Source organism: Macaca nemestrina, chromosome 17 (genome assembly GCF_043159975.1).
Source record: "Macaca nemestrina isolate mMacNem1 chromosome 17, mMacNem.hap1, whole genome shotgun sequence".
Lineage (NCBI taxonomy): Eukaryota > Metazoa > Chordata > Mammalia > Primates > Cercopithecidae > Macaca > Macaca nemestrina.
The window spans coordinates 81857198-81875493 of record NC_092141.1 but is presented as its reverse complement, the minus strand read 5'-3'; the positions used below and the strand labels follow the sequence as shown (position 1 = coordinate 81875493).

Here is an 18296-nt window from a genome sequence, read left to right as displayed (position 1 = left end):
GCCTCAGCTGAACTACAGGTACATGCCACTGTGCCCGGCTTATTTATTTATTGAGAGACAGAGTCTCGCTCTGTCACCAGGCTGGAGTACAGTGGCACAATCTCAGCTCACTGCATGCCTCCTGGGCTCAAATGATCCTCCCAACACATTCTCCTGAGTAGCTGGGACTACAGGTGCACACCACCACATCCAGCTAATTTTTTTTTTTTAGATGGAGTCTCGCTCTGTCACCCAGGCTGGAGTGCAGTGGCCGGATCTCAGCTCACTGCAAGCTCCGCCTCCCGGGTTCACGCCATTCTCCTGCCACAGCCTCCCGAGTAGCTGGGACTACAGGCGTCCGCCACCTCGCCCGGCTAGGTTTTTGTATATTTTTAGTAGAGACGGGGTTTCACCGTGTTAGCCAGGATGGTCTCGATCTCCCGACCTCGTGATCCGCCCGTCTCGGCCTCCCAAAGTGCTGGGATTACAGTCTTGAGCCACCGCGCCCGGCCACATCCAGCTAATTTTTGTATTTTTTGTAGAGACAGAGTTTTGCCATGTTGTTCAGGCTGGTCTCAAACTTATGGGCTCAAGCAATCCACCCGCCTTGGCCTCCCAAAGTGCTGGGATTACAGGCGTGAGCTACCGCGCCTGGCCCTTATTTATTTATTTATTTATTTTTGCTCCCAGCCCTTATTTTTAATTATTATTTTTTTTTTTGTAGAGACAGAGTCTTGCTATGTTGCCCAGGTGATCTCAAACTCCTGGGCTCAAGCAATCCTTCTGCCTCAGCCTGCCAAAGTACTTGGCTGATAGGTGTGAGCTACTGCACCTGGCCAAGGCTTCCCATCCTTTGGGCCAGCAACATCATGTTTTGCTTGACATGGTTTAGGACGTGAACGCTGAAGCTCTCTTGATTTTTTTTTTTTTTTTTGAGACAGACTCTCACTCTTGTCGCCAGGCTGGAGTGTGGTGGCACGATCTCAGCTCACTGCAACCTCCGCCTCCCAGGTTCAAGCTATTCTCCTGCCTCAGCCTCCCAAGTGGCTGGGACTACAGGCACCCGCCACCATGCCCAGCTAAGTTTTTGTATTTTAGTAGAGACGGGGTTTCACCATGTTGCCCAGGATGGTCTTGATCTCCTGACCTCGTGATCCGCACGCATCGGCCTCTCAAAGTGCTGGGATTACAGGCGTGAGCCACGGTGCCCAGCCCTCTTGACTTTTTTTAAGGCTGATCTTTCTCTCCTGGTGTCGTGTAGCTAATGCTTGTCTTTGAGTCACTCGATGCTGATTTCCTTGATGGGTGGTTAGAGGTTTAATGCCTCCAGAGGGCATCTCTGTCCCTGCTGAGGACCAAACTCTGTCATGTTTTTCACTGGAGGCCATCTTTAACAACAGTGCATTTGCCAGTTTTTCTCTTGCAGCGTGGAGGTCGGGTTTAAGTTGAGACATCGCCCCACAGAATCTTGGTTTAGTTTCCATCTCTCTGCACCAGGGAAGTGAGGTTTGCATGGGCAGTCATGTATAGGATGAGAAGAGGTTGGGATTCATGGTTCCATTTTCTGGGATTGTGCTGGGACCACAGAGACAGGCCACACCAAGAGGAGCCCCGATTGCCCTGAAATGTCAAACAGTCTCCTCCGCTGAATGCAGTGGCTCATAACCTAGCACCTGGTGTGCGCACATGTGCACACACACCCCTTGTGTCCATCATTAGGGTGTCACTTCTTGAAGCCTCAATTGTTGCAGTTCATTGCTGGTTGACCACTGGGAGCAGCATGGGGCCAGAGAAGTGGTGGGATTTGAAATCAGAAGTTCTGGGTCCAAATCCTGCTTGTACCTCTGACTGATGGTGTGAAGTGAAGTAACTTATTAGCTTCTGTGACTTAGTTTCTACCCATGTAAAATGGCAACTGTTTTAGTTTGCTGGGACTGTCGTAACAAAGTACCATAGACTGGGTGGCTTAAACAGCAGACATTTATTGTCTCAGTTCTGGAGGCTGGAAGTCTGAAATCAAGGTGCCAGCAGCGTGGGCTCCTTTAGAGGTTTCGGAGGGAGGGATCTGGGCCAGGCCTCTCTGGCTTGTAGACGGCCATCTTCTCCTTGTGTCTTCACCGTCTTCCCTCTATCTGTGTCTCTGTGTTTAAATCCTACCCCCTGCCCGGCACTTTTCTTGCTGAGACAGGGTCTCGCCCTGTCACCCAGGCTGGAGTGTATTGGCTCAATCACAGCTCACTGCAGCCTCCACTTCCCAGGCTCAATCGATTTTCCCACCTCAGCCTCCTTATTTCTCCTCCTTATAAGGACACTGGTCATATTGGATTAGGGCCCCCAGTGACCTCATTTTAACTTAATTACCTCTTTGAAGACACTGTCTCCAAATACAGCTACATTCTGAGGTTGTGGGAGTTAGGACGTGCAAACTTCGGTGGCCGGGGACATGGCTCAGCCCCTGGGATGCTACCTGTCTGTTTCCATCACTGCAAGATATTGAGGAACAAATACAGTCATAGGAGAAGGCATAAATCTCAGCGTATTCAGACCAGAGGGTTTGTGCAGAGTTGTTTTCTATCACTTTGGGGTTAATACCAAGCATATTTCTTTCTTTCTTTTTTTTTAATTGGACTTTAAGTTCTGGGATACATGTGCAGAATGTGCAGGTTTGTTGCGTAGATATACACGTGCCATGGTGGTTTGCTGCAACATCAACCTGTCATCTGCATTAGGTATTTCTCCTAATGCTATTCCTTCCCTAGCTCCACCCCCCCGACAGGCCTCAGTGTGTGACGTTCCCCTCCCTGTGTCCATGTGTTCTCATTGTTCAACTTGCACTTATAAGTGAGAACATGCAGTGTTTGGTTTTCTGTTCTTGTGTTAGTTTGCTGAGAATGATGGTTTCCAGCTTCATCCCAGTCCCTGCAAAGGAACTGAAATCATCATTTTTTATGGCTGCATAGTATTCCATGGTGTATATGTGCCACATTTTCTTTATCCAGTCTATCATTGATTTGGGTTGGTTCTGAGTCTTTACTATTGCGAACAGTGCTACAATAAACATACGTGTGCATGTGTCTTTATAGCAGATTGATTTATAATCCTTTGGATATATACCCAGTAATGGGATAGCTGGATCAAATGGTATTTCTGGCTCTAGATCCTTGAGGAATCACCACACTGTCTTCCACAATGGTTGAACTAATTTACACTCCCACCAACAGTGTAAAAGCATTCCTATTTCTCCATATCCTCTCCAGCATCTGTTGTTTCCTGACTTTTAATGATTGCTTTTCTAAGCAAAAATTTCTAAGCAAAAATGTGAGAATATCAAGCATATGTCTTTCCAGCCTTATCCATTGTCCTAATACTGGGATTCCTCACCAGAAGGTGATGAGAACAGGCCTCCCAAGCCATCAGTCCACTCCGGTGGCTTGTGACTGTCTTCGGCTTGCTCTTTCATGCTGGCTCTTCTGTGCACACACTCTCTCGCTCTTGTTCCTGGGGTCAGGAAAAATCATTCTATGGTTGCCAGAGCTATGAAAAATGTTGATAAGCCATACTTTAACCTTTTTTCCTCAGCAGTGCTGAGATAAAGATCCCTTTTCCAGGATTGGTAATAGAAGGGCTGGTGTACTTATTTTTATTTTTATAAATTGTGGCAAAGAAAAAGGAAGGGCTTTTTGTTGTTTGTTTGTTTCTTTGAGACAGAGTCTCACTATGTTGCTTGGCAGGAGGACAGTGGTGCGATCATGGCTCACTGCAGCCTTGAGCTGTTGGGCCCAAGTGATCCTCCTGCTTCCCTAGTAGCTGGGACCACAGATATGTGCCACTATACCCGCTTTTTAATTTAATTTAATTCTTTATTTTATTTTTGTAGAGACGGGGTCTCACCATGTTGTTCAGGTTGGTCTCAAACTCCTGGAGTCAAGGGATTCTCCTGCCTCAGCCTCCCAAAGTGCTGGGATTACAGGTGTGAACCACCATATCCAGCCTGAGGGCTGGGTTTTATAGAATAATTACCTTATGGTTTTTATAATCTCTAGCCGCTATGACTACAAGAGGCTATGTATCTGTCTGTCTGTCTGTCTATCTACCTACCTACCTACCTACCTACCTACCTACCTACCTACCTATCTATATAAGAGGCTACCTATCCATTCATCTATCTATGATAAATGCTACTGAATCATTTTTATCTGTTTATCCATCTTTCTATGATAAATGCTACTGAATCATTTTTTAAGGATGGTAAACACAGACATTTATTTGTGAAAGTGATAGACATTTTGAGGCCAAGGGTTCCAGTGCCTTTTCCCCTGGATAAATATGATCATGGTCCTGTGTGAGGAGAAATATTTTGCTGAGTATTCTGCTCATTGAATACAGAATACAGTTGCATTGAACACTGTTCCCTAAAAAATCATCTGCCGAGTATGAATAGGCTTTATATGTGGCCAAATAAGTATGGGAAATATAGGATTAAACAAAACCTTGTTCTTTACTGCGGGATTTCTCAGAATCTTTATCTGCTTATGAAATAGACCTCACCAAACATGTTTGTCTGCAGAATCTTTCGTTTGGAGCATCTCACGAAGCAGGGAACTCTGGGAAATTGTGGTTTAAGACAGAATGAGGCATTAAGGAGATTTTGTCCGTGTACAGAGGCATGCATGGACTCTTGGCTCCTACTTAAACCACTGGAGGCACAGAGAGTGGTGACTTAAATAGTTTTTGTTATTTTTTTTTTTTTTTTTTTTTTTTTTTTGAGACGGAGTCTCGCTCTGTCGCCCAGGCTGGAGTGCAGTGGCCGGATCTCAGCTCACTGCAAGCTCCGCCTCCCGGGTTCACGCCATTCTCCTGCCTCAGCCTCCCGAGTAGCTGGGACCACAGGCGCCGCCACCTCGCCCGGCTAATTTTTTGTGTTTTTAGTAGAGACGGGGTTTCACCGTGTTAGCCAGGATGGTCTCGATCTCCTGACCTTGTGATCCGCCCATCTCGGCCTCCCAAAGTGCTGGGATTACAGGCTTGAGCCACCGCGGCCGGCCGTTTTTGTTATTTTTGAACTTAGAAGAATCATTGTTAGATTCTCAATATTAGTATATATTTTAAAAAATTTCCGTAGGTTATTGGTGTACAGCTGGTATTTGGTTACATGAGTAAGTTCTTTAGTGGTGGTTTGTGAGACTTTGGTGCACCCATCACCTGAGCAGTATACACTGCACCCTGTTTGTAGTCTTTTATCCCTCCTTCTTCTGCCACCCTTCCCCCCAAGTTCCCAAAGTCCATTGTATCATCCTTATGCCTTTGTGTCCTCATAGCTTAGCTCCCACATATCAGTGAGAACATACGATGTTTGGTTTTCCATTCTTGAGTTACTTCACTTAGAGTAATAGTCACCAATCTCATCCAGATCACTGCAAATGCTGTTAATTCAATCCTTCTTATGACTGAGTAGTATTCGATCGTATATATATATATACACACCACAGTTTCTTTGTCTACTCATTGATTCATGGACATTTGCAGTTGTAAATTGTGCTGCTACAAACACGCATGTGCAAGTATCTTTTTCATGTGATGACGCCTTTTCCTCTGGGTAGATACCCAGTAGTGGGATTGCTGGATCCAATGGTAGTTGTACTTTTAATTCTTTAAGGAATCCCCACACTATTTTCCATAGTGGTTGTACTAGTTTGCATTTCCAGCAGCATTGTAGAAGTGTTCTCTGATCACCACATCTATGCAAACATCTACTGTTCTTTTATTTTATTTTTATTATGGTCATTCTTGCAGGATTAAGGTGCTATTGCATTGTGGTTTTGATTTGCATTTTCCTGATCATTGGTGATGCTGAGCCTTTTTTCATATGTTTGTTGGCCATTTGTATATCTTCTTTTTCTTTCTTTCTTTCTTTTTTTTTTAAGACAGAGTCTCGCTCTGTCCAGGCTAGAGTGCAGCGGCACAATCTCGGCTCACTGCAACCTCCGCCTCCCAGGTTCAAGCAATTCTTGTGCCTCAGCCTCCTGAGTAGCTGAGATTACAGGTGCATGCCACCATGCCCTTCTAATTTTTGTGTTTTCAGTAGAGACGAAGTTTCGCCATGTTGGCCAGGCTGGTCTCGAATTCCTGATCTCATGTGATATGCCTGCCTTGGCCTCCCAAAGTGCTGGGGTTGCAGGTGTGAGCCACTGTGCCGGGCCATCTTCTTTTGAGAATTGTTCATTCGTGTCCTTAGCTCACTTTTTGATGGGATTGTTTGTTTTTTTTTCTTACTGATTTGAGTTCATTGTAGATTCTGGGTATTGGTCCTTTGTCAGATGTATAGATTGTGAAGATTTTCTCCCACTCTGTGGGTTGTCTCTTTACTCTGCTGACTGTTCCTTTTGCCATGCAAAAACTCTTTAAGTCCCAGCTATTTATCTTCATTTTTTATTGCATTTGCTTTTGGGTTCTTGGTCTTGAAATCCTTGCCTAAACCAATGTCTGGAAGAGTTTTTCCACTTTTATCTTCTAAAATTTGTATAGTTTCACATCTTAGATTTAAGTGCTTAATCCATCTTGATTTGTTTTTTGTATAAGGTGGGAGATGAGGATCTAGTTTCATTCTCCTATATGTGGTTAGCCAATTATCCCAGCACCATTTGTTGAAAAGGGTGTCCTTTCCCCACTTTATGTTTTTGTTGGCTTTGTTGAAGATCAGTTGGCTTTAAGTATTTGGGTTTATTTCTGTGTTTTCTATTCTGTTCCATTGGTCTATGTGTCTATTTTTGTTGTTATTGTTGTTGTTGGGACGGAGTTTTGCTCTTTCGCCCAGGCTGGAGTGAAGTGGTGTAATCTCAGCTCGCTGCAACCTCTGCACCCCACTGGGTTCAAGCAATTCTCCTGCCTTAGCCTCCAGAGTAGCTGGGGTTATAGGTGCAAGACACCATGCCTGGCTAATTTTTTTGTTTTTTTTGAGACAGGGTCTTGCTTTGTTGCCCAGGCTGGAGTGCTGTGGCACCATCTTGGCTCACTGCAACCTCTGTCTCCTGGGTTCAAGCGATTCTCCTGCCTCAGCCTCCCAAGTAGCTGGAACTACAGGTGTGCACTACCATGCCTAGCTAACTTTTATGTTTTTAGTAGAGATGGGGTTTTTTCCATGTTGGCCAGACTGTTCTCGAACTTCTGACCTGAGGCGATCTATCTGCCTTGGCCTCCCAAAGTGCTGGGATTACAGGCATGAGGCATGGCACCTGGCTGAAATTTAAAAAAGTCTGTATAAAACTTTCAGACCTCTAAGAATGTATCTTTGGGTCCCCATTGGAGAAACCCTATTTTAGATGATTGAGATTGAGTTTGTGGGTTTAAGCTGAAGCAATTGTTTCTAGTCTGGATCCATGGACAGCTACAGGGAATTCCTGGGGTTCCTCATATTACACACAACATTTTGTATGTTTGTGCATATGTACTGCAATAAATGGCAAAACAGTCACAAATTTCCCCCGTCGGCATCCAGACCTGACAATGTGACATTGCAGGTCCTCCCAACAAAAAGTACCATTGAGTCATCCACCCCTTCAATGTGGATACTCATTGACTTGATTTGGCCAGTGGGATGATGCTTTGGCCTCTGTGATGCAGAGACTTGAAAAGCACTTAGCATTGGGTGCTGAGGTTAGCCTACGAATGAGCTCCATCTAGTCTGCTGGAAGATGACAGGCCCCACCAAGAAGAATCAGTGTTTTCCAGACCACTCCTGGCCAACTGCCTGCTGGCTGCCAGGTGCATGTGCCATCTTAGACCACCCAGCCCCTGGATGAGCTACCAGCTGACCTCCGATGCACCAGTGAGCCCAGGTGGGTGAGCAGCCATGCCCAGTTGACCACAGAACAATAATAACTGGCAGTTTTTTTAAACCACCAAGGTTTGGGGTATTTTGCTACCTAGCAATAGTTGCATGATACATACACATTTTTAGGAAAGAGAAATTGTAGCTTTTGATGGATTTTTGAAGGCATCTAATATCCTCCTAATGGATAACATAGGTCAGAAAAACTTTATTGAGAAACACCAGCTGGAGGTTCTCAGTCTGTTGAGAAGCCAGAAAAAGCTCAGAGTGGATTATATGGGTGCATTTTAATAAACTCTAGGACTAAGTCTAGGATTAGATTAAGAGTGTTGGATCATCATCGAGGATTAGAAAAGAAATACTTCATTATACTTCAGTTACTTGTGTTCCTTCAGATTTCTATTACTGTTTTAAGGACAATGATATTTTTGAGCTAAAAGAAAAAGCATAATACGGCCGGGCGCGGTGGCTCAAGCCTGTAATCCCAGCACTTTGGGAGGCCGAGACGGGCGGATCACGAGGTCAGGAGATCGAGACCATCCTGGCTAACACCGTGAAACCCCGTCTCTACTAAAAATACAAAAAACTAGCCGGGCGAGGTGGCGGGCGCCTGTAGTCCCAGCTACTCCGGTGGCTGAGGCAGGAGAATGGCGTAAACCTGGGAGGTGGAGCTTGCAGTGAGCTGAGATCCGGCCACTGCACTCCAGCCCAGGCTACAGAGCAAGACTCCGTCTCAAAAAAAAAAAAAAAAAAAAAAAAAAAAGAAAAAGCATAATACTTTGGAAAACTCTGCCAAGCCCTATCTCTCTGTCAGCTGTGCTAGTAGGAGCCCTAGCTCTTTGGAATACAAGCTCAGGGCTGATTACCTGGAATGGCTACTGGAGGGCTCTCTGCAGATTCTCATAGAACTGTATGTCTGCAGAGCTGTGTAATGCTTTAAAATCTGTTTTTATGTGGGTAAATACGCTTGATTATGAATAGAACTTTGGCATCGGGACTTGGAAAAGGTTTTGTCTCTTACAAGATAGTTTGAGTAATGGCGTACTTATGTAGCTTAAATATAGCTAGAAGTTCGTAATTAACTTCCACCATTAGTGAAGCTTCATGGTAAGGTCATGAAGGAGATGGGGAGGAAGCTGGAAGATATGGCGTTGGAGGGATCATGGGCTTCAGGGTGGAAAGATCTTACCTTAAAAGGGAATGAGCTAGGCTGTCCCACTCTTATTTCTGCCAGAAAAGGGGATGGAGATGGAAGCTTTCAGTGGAGAGTCACAGGATAGATATCTACCCATCCTCATGTGGTCGCAGGGCTGATATTGATTATCTTAATCATCAAGAGGATAGACAGCAGGGGTGGATGGAACCTCACGCTTTTTGGCATTAGCTAGAACATCTTTAATTCTTTTAAGCCTTTTCTTCCCCTCTCTGCACCAATCCTCTCTTTTCTCAGGGCCTAACCACTTGTGGTTACCCTAGATTGGTATGTTCTGTATTATGCAACGTTTTCCACTTATTTTGGAGCCTCTGTCATTTAGTTCATTCAGGTAAATTAGTTGAATTATTGAACACAGACCATGTGCTGGGCGCTGACAGTAGGGCTGCGAGACACAGCTGCCATTTTGAGCCTCATGGCTTTGCGATAGTTAAGAAAACTGAAAAGTTAGCTGGATGCAGTGGCTCACACCTGTAATCCCAGCACTTTGGGAGGCTGCGGAGAATGGATCACTTGAGGTCAGGAGTGTTAGACCAGCCTGGCCAACATGGTGAAACCTCATCTCTACTTTAAAAAAAAAAAAAAAATTAGCCAGACATGGTGTTGCACACTTGTAGTCTCAACTACTCGAGAGGCTGAGGCAGGAGAATTGCCTGAACCTGTGAGACAGAGGTTGCAGTGAGCCGAGATTGCACCACTGCACTCCATCTTGGGCGACAGAACAAGACTGTCTCAAAAAAAAAAAAAAAAAAAAAAGAGAACTGAAAAGTTAAAGCCTATTCATTCAGGTGCCAGGGGAGAATGGAAGGGAGTGCATTTGATCCATACTAGGTTGGGTAAATCTAGGAAGGCTTCCTGGAGGAGGGAGCTCAGGCTTCTTTGGCCAAGATTTAAAAACCTCGAGTATAGAATAATTCAAAGCTTGAAAACCTGCCTTGCTGTCCACTGATTGGATGTAGCATTATTGCTGTAAGAGGAATGAACTGAAGCCGAGTTAGAGGTATAATCCTAGTGCTTTGGACAAGGCAAGAATTGCATTAAAAAACCAGGAGGGCCCAAGTACTTAAGCTGTGATCCTCCTCGTCTTTAGGGATTCTGACTGTGACCCGTGATCCCTGAATATATAGGTTAACCAGGGCAAAGAAGACAACAGTGACCTGCCTGATACCCGAGGCAGGACTGTACCCTCTGCCCCAGTGTCTGTGCTACTCCGTGTCCCTGTTTGCTTCTTAGCTGCTGCTCATCACCGGGAGCCAGCCTGGCCCTGGGCAGCCGCCTACTGCCGGGCTCCCAAGGAGAGAAGGTCATCTGTTATGTAAGCACCATCCATATTCTGACTGTTGATCAGGGGCGACATTTAATTTTTTTTCCATTATGTGGAATAATTTAAAAGATTGTGTTACGAGTGTCATTATTATGGCAACTTCTCAGTAATAAAAACAGCATCAATTATTGAATGTTGCCTTGTGTGTCTGGGGTGAAGTGAGGATGGCAGGAGGCAGAGGCTGGGGAATGGGAGGAGGCAGCGCCTATGCTGGGCCCCAGGCAGGCCACCCGCCAGCCCCTTCCCTGGCAGCCACATGTCCCGAGTCCCTAGGGTGGTTCCTCTTGAGATCCCTGTACCCTTCTCCACTGGCGTGTAACTCTTGGCCTCCATGTAGCTGTGGCTGGCAGGGGGCACCAGTTAATCCCCTGACCTTGCCCCTGGCCCTTCCTCAGGGAGCTCTGACTTGTTGACAAGCTTCAATTAAAGAGACTGCCTCCCTCAGATCAGTTGAGGTCAGGAGTTTGAGACCAGCCTGGCTAACATGGTGAAACCCCGTCTCTACTAAGAATACAAATATTAGTCAGGCATGGTGGTGGGCACCTGTAATCCCAGCTACCTGGGAGGCTGAGACAGGAGAATCACTTTAATTAGGGAGGCAGAGGTTGCAGTGAGCCAAGATCACACCACTGCACTCTAGCCTGGGCAACAGAGTGAGACTCCGTCTCTCAAAAATAAAAATAACAAATGCAGAATTTAAAAAAATGAAGAGACTGCCCTCCATGGGCCAGCGAAGTACAGGGCCATCACAGTCCTTGTTGAATGAAGCTTCAGAAAAAAAATGAGCAGAGCTCCCTGATCCTGAATCCATGTGATAGAAGGTGTGTGCGGGTTTGGCGGAGGTCAGGTTTGCCTCCCAGACGCTGGCAAGCATCACACGTTGCTCTGCTTTGCCATCCTCGGATACAGTTGTTAGTAGCAATGACTCACCCCAGAGAGGAAGAGCCAGAGAGGAGGTGATGGGACTTAAGACCTATTGAAGGTTGGTCCTGGGACTTGGAGCAGATGCACCAAGCCGCTTGCAGCAAGTTTTGAAGGCTGCAGGGTCTGTAGTGCTAGGACACCCAATGTGCTTTGCAGAGGGGGGCCTTAGTTCACCCTTGTAGACTTAATATGCAGACAGCTGTGTCCCTTCAGTGATGCTGTGGCCTGTTTCTCAGGTGACTTGTTTCTTTTGGGGGAATCTGGAGCCATCAGCCACCAGCAGTTGCTCTCCTGCCTGGGACAGCAGGCGACACTGCACAGCCCCAGGATTTTATTTCTCGAAGGAGATGTATGTATTGTTTTGTGAAGCCTTTTTTGTTTAATGTAAGGCATATTGCAGGGCTGCTTCCCTACCTCCTGCCCGCCTCTCCTCCTTCACATTATTTCATCATCTTTCTTTTCCTTTCTCTCTACTTCCTCTCTCTTTTTTTTTTTTTTTCTGGAAAGTGCTATCCTTCTTCTCCAGCTCCTGCCTTTCTGCATGGCCTTTCCAAAGTGGGTGGAAGTTGTGCTGTTTTTTCTGAGCCAGGGATTGGCCCCACACCAAGAAGAATCATTATGATAATAATTCCATCCTAAGAGGACGGGAGTCTCAAGTTCCGTAGTCCTGGGTGGTGGGTGGGTGGTACCTTGTGCCACCATTGGCCCACGCCCTGCTTTCGGTACTGAGCTGGATTTGGAGTGGATGGGGATGTGGGAAGAAGGACAGGGAAAGGGACTCAGGAGAGGAAACAGTGGAGAAGAAGAGGGGGTGACCTTGCAGCTGGAGAAAGAGCCCTCGTATTTGACACTTGACATTTGGGAGCTGCAAGGTGACATAGCACACTTGAACTATTCAAAGCCCTGGAGGCCTCCCTGAAGCACTGTGTGTTGTGGAGACCGGAAAGAGTGACTCACTGACCCTCTGATGGGCAGCAGAGCAGACTGTTGGGGCTGCTGTGGAAAGTCAAGAACAGCTTGCAATGGTCACGTGTTTGCCCTAAGAAGGATCACGCTCGCACTTTGCCAACCTTGCGGGGCTACAAGGATTGAGTGAGGTAACGTGGATAGAAAGGCATTGCAGAGATGAAAACCAAATCAAACCAAACCAAACCAGAAATGTAAAGAACAGTATCAAGTAAAGAAGAGAGGGACGTAGAGAAGGAATTTCTCCCTGAGGACCGTGGTTCCTCCTGCACAGGCCAAGGCTGTATTTATTTAAGGCTTCCTGGTAAAGAGCTCCAGTTCCCCCCGCCTGCAGTCCCCATGCCCAGTGAGCAGATGGGGCTGCATGGGGGGGTGGGGGGAGGCGATGGCGTGTCAGCCCAGCAGGTTGGGAGCCACTTTGCCACAGTGGGACTTCTGAGTCTCCCCCCACACCAGGGACACGATGATAAAGCTAGCAAAGCAGAGCTTGGCATCTCCCTCCACGCTGTTTTTTGAAATTCAGAGGGATGTATTCCTCTTCCCTATCAATAATTGAGAGCTGGGGGAGTGTTGAGAATCCTGGAAAGGTGTCTAAAAAGAGCCCTGGGAGGCCAGTGCCTGGGATCAGAGGCGTGTGGAGGTGTTGCCAGGTGTGGAGATAGCGAAGGAGCTGTCCTTGGCGTTACTCCGGAGATACTCTCTGCGGCTCCCACACCGCATAGCTGACCCTGGTTGTTCTGAAGGCTAAATGTTGGATGGAGCACATGGGGGAAGGAGGGGGTACAGGTGGGAGGGGGTACAGGTGGAGACACTGGATCTCTGTCTAGCTTTTAAAAGGGCAGCTTCTAAGTGAAGTTAGGATGGGATTTTCTTAGTGCCCTTCTCCCTGCCCCTAAAACACTGCAACCCACAGAGCAAAGATTGATAGAAAGGCGAAAAGAGTTGGAGGGGAAGAGGGAGTCAGTGTTTGGGCAAAGACCTGAAAATAAGGGAAGAACAAATACCATCTTCCCACAAAGACCTCTCTCAGCATCTTCCCTAAAGGAACGCTCCATCTTTACAGTTAATAATGGGCTAGTACATGTAAAATGCTTGGAACATTGCCTGGCACAAACCAGAACCCAGCCTGTATTTTATGGGCTGGGTTCTGGTTTGTGCCAGGCAATGTTCTAGGATGGCTGTCCATTACAGATATGGCTTATTTTTCTTTTGGCATTATCACTACCTGGAGCTCTTATTTTTTAGTTTATTATGATGGGTTTATTATCTGTCTCTTGGAGGAGAACGTAGGATTCCTGAGGATAGGAGACATGGCTTTTTTGAATTGCCAGTACCCGGAGCAGCTCTGATACAGAGTTGACGCTTAATAGAAATTTATGGAATGCATGAAGGTGGGCAGGGAGTCTTCCTAGAGAAACTAGCAAAAGTCTTCTCTTTACAGTAAAAAGAGGGTATGTGAGTTTCCAGCATTACAGGGAGCTGTGGCGTCCTGATTGATCATCCGAATTATTTCTAAAGCAGGTATCTTAAGCTCAGCACTGTAGATGTTTTGCTGGCTTTTTTTTTTTTTTTTTTTCCCGACAGGGTCACTCTGTGTTGCCCAGTCTGGAGTGCAGTAGCGCAGTCTTGGCCCACTGCAGCCTCGCCTTCCTGGGCTTAAGCAGTCCTCCTGCTGCAGCCTCCCAGGTAGCTTGGGACTACAGGCATGTGCCATCATACCTAGCTAATTTTTTTTTTTTTTAAGAAATGGGGCCTCACTATGTTGCCCAGGCTGGTCTCGAACTCCTGGGCTCAAGTGATCCTCCTGCCTTGGCCTCCAGAAGTGCTGGGATTATAGGCATGAGCCACTGTGCCTGGCCCTGGCTCATTCTCTGTTGTGGGGGCTGTCCTATGCATTGTTGGATGTTTCATAGCATCCATGGTCTCTACCCACTAGAGATACCAGCAGCATCCTCAGCCCCCCAGTTATGACATTCCAAAATGCCCAGTGCTCAATGTCCTCTGGGTTGCAGGGAACAAAAATCACATAATCGAAAACAAATGTTCTAAATGAAAACCAGGGTCTCTGCAAGCTGCACCTTACCAGACGGGCTTCAATCATATACACAGTTGCAGCTTAAAGCGTATTAATGCTGTGGCATTTCTGCTGTAATGAAATGGTTCTCCTTCTATTCCTTCCCCCAGTTACGCATCAATCACATTATAAAAAGAAAGAAGACAAAGGAAGGAAAATCAGCTGACATACTATAGTGAAGCATATCTTTTATTGCTGCAATGATTCCTCGGATGTCAGCAGGAGATGTAGAATTAGAAATAATTAAAGCATATAAACAAACAGAGCTGTGACTCCATGGCCTGTGGCATATCACACAGACACCAGGTGTCAGCAGGGTTAGGGAGGGGGGTTTCTGAAGAGGCAGAGACTGGCCTTCCCAAAGCCTCTCTGTTCCCAGGATTCTGGCCATCTGTAGGTCTACCTTGACCGTGATACTGCAGGGCAGCTGCCTCTATGTGACAGAAGAGGTGGATACCCAAAGGGGCCTGAAAACTTGTACAAGGGTAGCTCAAAGAGGGGCAGGAGGCTTTTTTGGGGCTTTCGTTTAAACAAAGTTAAATGGGGGCGTTGGCACCTTTCTTAAAGGACGTTCATAGAGGACATCGCAAATAAATGATGACAATAGTGATGTCTAGACAAATGAGAACAGATGGGAGGAAGGGCTTGTGTGTTCATTTTCAACATTTGGTTGGAAGCAGATAATGAAATAAAAGTTCTGAATCATTAGGTTCTCTTTCTTAACTCTGATCATGACAATGAAAAAAGATGTGTGTGTGTGTGTGTGTGTGTGTGTGTGTGTGTGTGTGTGTGTGTGTGTGAGTCACAGCAGCCTGGTATCCCTTTTGTGAGATTCCTTCATGAAAGGAACTAATCCAAGAAAATTGTTTTAGTATTTTTTTTAAATAAATGGATGCATTTATGTGATTAGATTATAAGCTCTCTCCTCTCCTGTATCAGAGACACATATTTTAAATGAAAACTTCTGTTTGTTTGGACCTAATTTTGCTTGGTGCTGTGGCCTGAAAACGTTTGCGTCCCCTCAGGATGCCTATGTTGAAATCCTAACCGCTACAGTGATTGTATTAGGAGGCGGGACCTTTGGGTGATCATTGGATTAAGGGGATAGAACCCTCATGTGTGGGATTAATGCCGTAATAAAAGACGCGTGAAAGAGACCCGTTGCCCCTTCCATAGTTAACCTGTGCCGTCGTGAAGCAAGAAGCAGGCTCTCACCAGTCACTGACTCTGCTGGTACCTTGATTGGAATTTCCTGCCTCCAGTAACTGTGGTACATTTCTGTTGTTTAAAAGCTGGCTGGGATCAGTGGCTCACGCCTGTAATCCCAGCACTTTGGGAGGCCGAGGCAGGTGGATCACTTGAGGTCAGGAGTTCGAGACTAGCCCGGCCAACATGGTGAAACCCTATCTCCACTAAAAACACAAAAATTAGCCGGGCGTGGTGGTGAGCACCTGTAACCCCAGCTACTCAGGAGGCTGATGCAGGAGAATCGCTTGAACACGGTGGGGCGGAGGTTGCTGTGAGCTGAGATCGCACCACTGCACTCCAGCCTGGGTGACAGAGTAAAACTCTGTCAAAAACAAACAAAAAAAACAAGCTGCCCAGTTGATAATATTTTATTTTATGGCAGCCTGAACGGACAGAGACACCTAGTTTTCAAGAAATATCTACTAGTTTTTGCCGATTGAGATGATTCTGCCTCCCTTCCCTTAGCTTTGAGGCGTTTGGGTGAAAGTGGAGGTGCTTGTGTAGTTGGTTGAGTCTGTCCTCTGCCTCGTTGTTCCTGTTGAGATCCTGTGCATCTGTAAGTGGTCAGCGGGCTTGGGGCTTCCAGAAGATGCCTTTGGAAGAGAAGCTTACCACCCCATTATGGGTTCATTTATTTACTCCTAAGCAGAACACAAGCTTCAGAAGAGACTGTGTCTCGTTCACTAAATAGCCACAGAGTTGGCAGTTAATTAATATTTGTCAAATTAACGTGAGGATCAAGTGGACGATTTTGCCTGGTTAATGAGAAACGATCAAACTGATCAGTGCTTAACTAGTTAGGATAAAGCAGAAGAATGACATGATTGTTTTAAGGTCCTCTGGATTCACTCTAAATATGTGTGCATTCTCTGCAACTCGCACTGCTTCCTTCCTTTGAGATGCTTTTTTTTTTTTTTTTTTTGAGACGGAGTCTCGCTCTGTCGCCCAGGCTGGAATGCAGTGGCGCGATCTCGGCTCACTGCAAGCTCCGCCTCCCGGGTTCACGCCATTCTCCTGCCTCAGCCTCCGAGTAGCTGGGACTACAGGCACCCGCCACCTCGCCCAGCTAATTTTTTGTATTTTTAGTAGAGATGGGATTTCACCACGTTAGCCAGGATGGTCTCGATCTCCCCACCTCGTGATCCACCCGCCTTGGCCTCCCAAAGTGCTGGGATTACAGGCGTGAGCCGCCGCACCCGGCCCTTGGAGATGCTTTTGTTTGGATCTCCTCTTTTGATCTCATAAGACACGTGAAGATGTGGAGATGGTGAATTCCTAAGTAAGTTGACCGTGGTTCCTCTACTGAGGCTGCCATTCATGTGAACCTGCCACACGGACTTCTTTTGATAGATCAGGAGCCAACTTCTTTGCTCATTTGCCTGGCGGTGACGACGCTTGCAGTGGGGTTTTGTGTGTGTGCGGCAGTGATGCTTGCAGTGGGGTTTTGGTGTTTGAGCCCCCGTCTTTCCTGGTGTATATTTTCCCCATTTTTAGCATCAGCACTGACTTTTTAGATCGTGTTGTTTTTTCTTTTTTTGTAACCACTGAAGTCCTATACCTAGAAAGTTTGTCATCTTCCCGAAGACACAGCTTGGCCTGGCCACTGGGTTGGCCGGAGGACTGGCTCAGCTGTGGTGGTCTTGGTAGAGATCGGCAAGTTGCCTCGGTGCCTGTGAGCCAGGAGCATGTGGGGAATTCACATAGTAGTGGTGCTATAGTGATGTGACTGCTTCTTGTTTCAGGGTGCAGCAGAAGACCCCCAGACGGCCCTGGCCCTGAACTTCGGCGCTACGTTGATGAAGAAGAAGTCTGATCCTGAGGGTCCCGCGCTGCTCTTCCCTGAGAGTGAACTTTCCATCCGGATAGGTAGAGCTGGGCTTCTTTCAGGCAAGCTCTTTGCTGCAGACGCTGAGCTGAGTCAGGCAATATGGACGTGGGGGCTGGTGGTAGGATGAATAGTGAGAGAAATGCCAGGCACTGTCCTGTCCCTCTGAATCACTCACCCTACGACTGCCTGGAGCTAAACTGGCATCTGGCCCAGAACCTTCATTTCTCATTTGTTGTCCAAACCACATGCTTAGTCTACAGGAGGTAACGGTACCTTTTGATCATGTTTTCAACTTGCACAGGTGGACAGAGGGGTCACCTGTGATGATGGGGATGGGGCTTGAACTCTGAATACTCCTTTTCATTTGTGTTGTAATTTACATCTTTTTGATTTACCCGGGGAGACTGCTGTGGATTTTTTTTTTTTTTCTTTTTCGAGAGGGAGTCTTGCTCTGTCGCTCAGGTTGGAGTGCAGTGGCGCGATCTCGGCTCACTGCAACCTCCACCTTTCAGGTTCAAGGGATTCTCCTGCCTCCACTTCCCAAGTAGCTGGGACTACAGGTCCACGCATGGCTAATTTTTTGTAGTTTTAGTAGAGATGCTGTTTTACCAATTTGGCCAGGCTGGTCTTGAACTCCTGACTTCAGGAGATCTGCCCGCCTTGGCTTCCCGAAGTGCTGGAATTACAGGCATGAGCCACCGCACCCGGCCAACTGTGGATGTTTATCTCACTGATTCAATTTGGAGCCAGAAAAGCTAAAGACGCTGAGAGCATAGTCATGCCTTTTCTCAGAGTTAGAGGGAACGCGTCCCTCAAGAGGAATCAGATAGCAATTACTGAAGCTCAGTCGGGAGAGAGGCAGAGTGGACTGTTGCCCTTTGAGACGTCGTTGAAGAAGGAATGCAATAGGTT

The 18296-nt window shown here is 46.6% G+C and overlaps 1 protein-coding gene across 11 annotated transcripts in view; it reads left to right on the top strand.

The window, feature by feature from the left end:
• Positions 1-18296, top strand: part of LOC105469096 (solute carrier family 39 member 11) — a 565539-nt gene that overhangs the window by 236162 nt on the left and 311081 nt on the right. For 9 of the 11 annotated variants that reach the window (XM_071083524.1, XM_071083523.1, XM_071083528.1 and 6 more), the window contains one exon: positions 17299-17443. In XM_071083524.1, coding sequence (XP_070939625.1) covers positions 17299-17443 — 145 coding nt within the window. The remainder of the gene's footprint in view (positions 1-17298; positions 17444-18296) is intronic. The other 2 variants (XM_071083527.1, XM_071083520.1) reach the window with 1 other exon arrangement.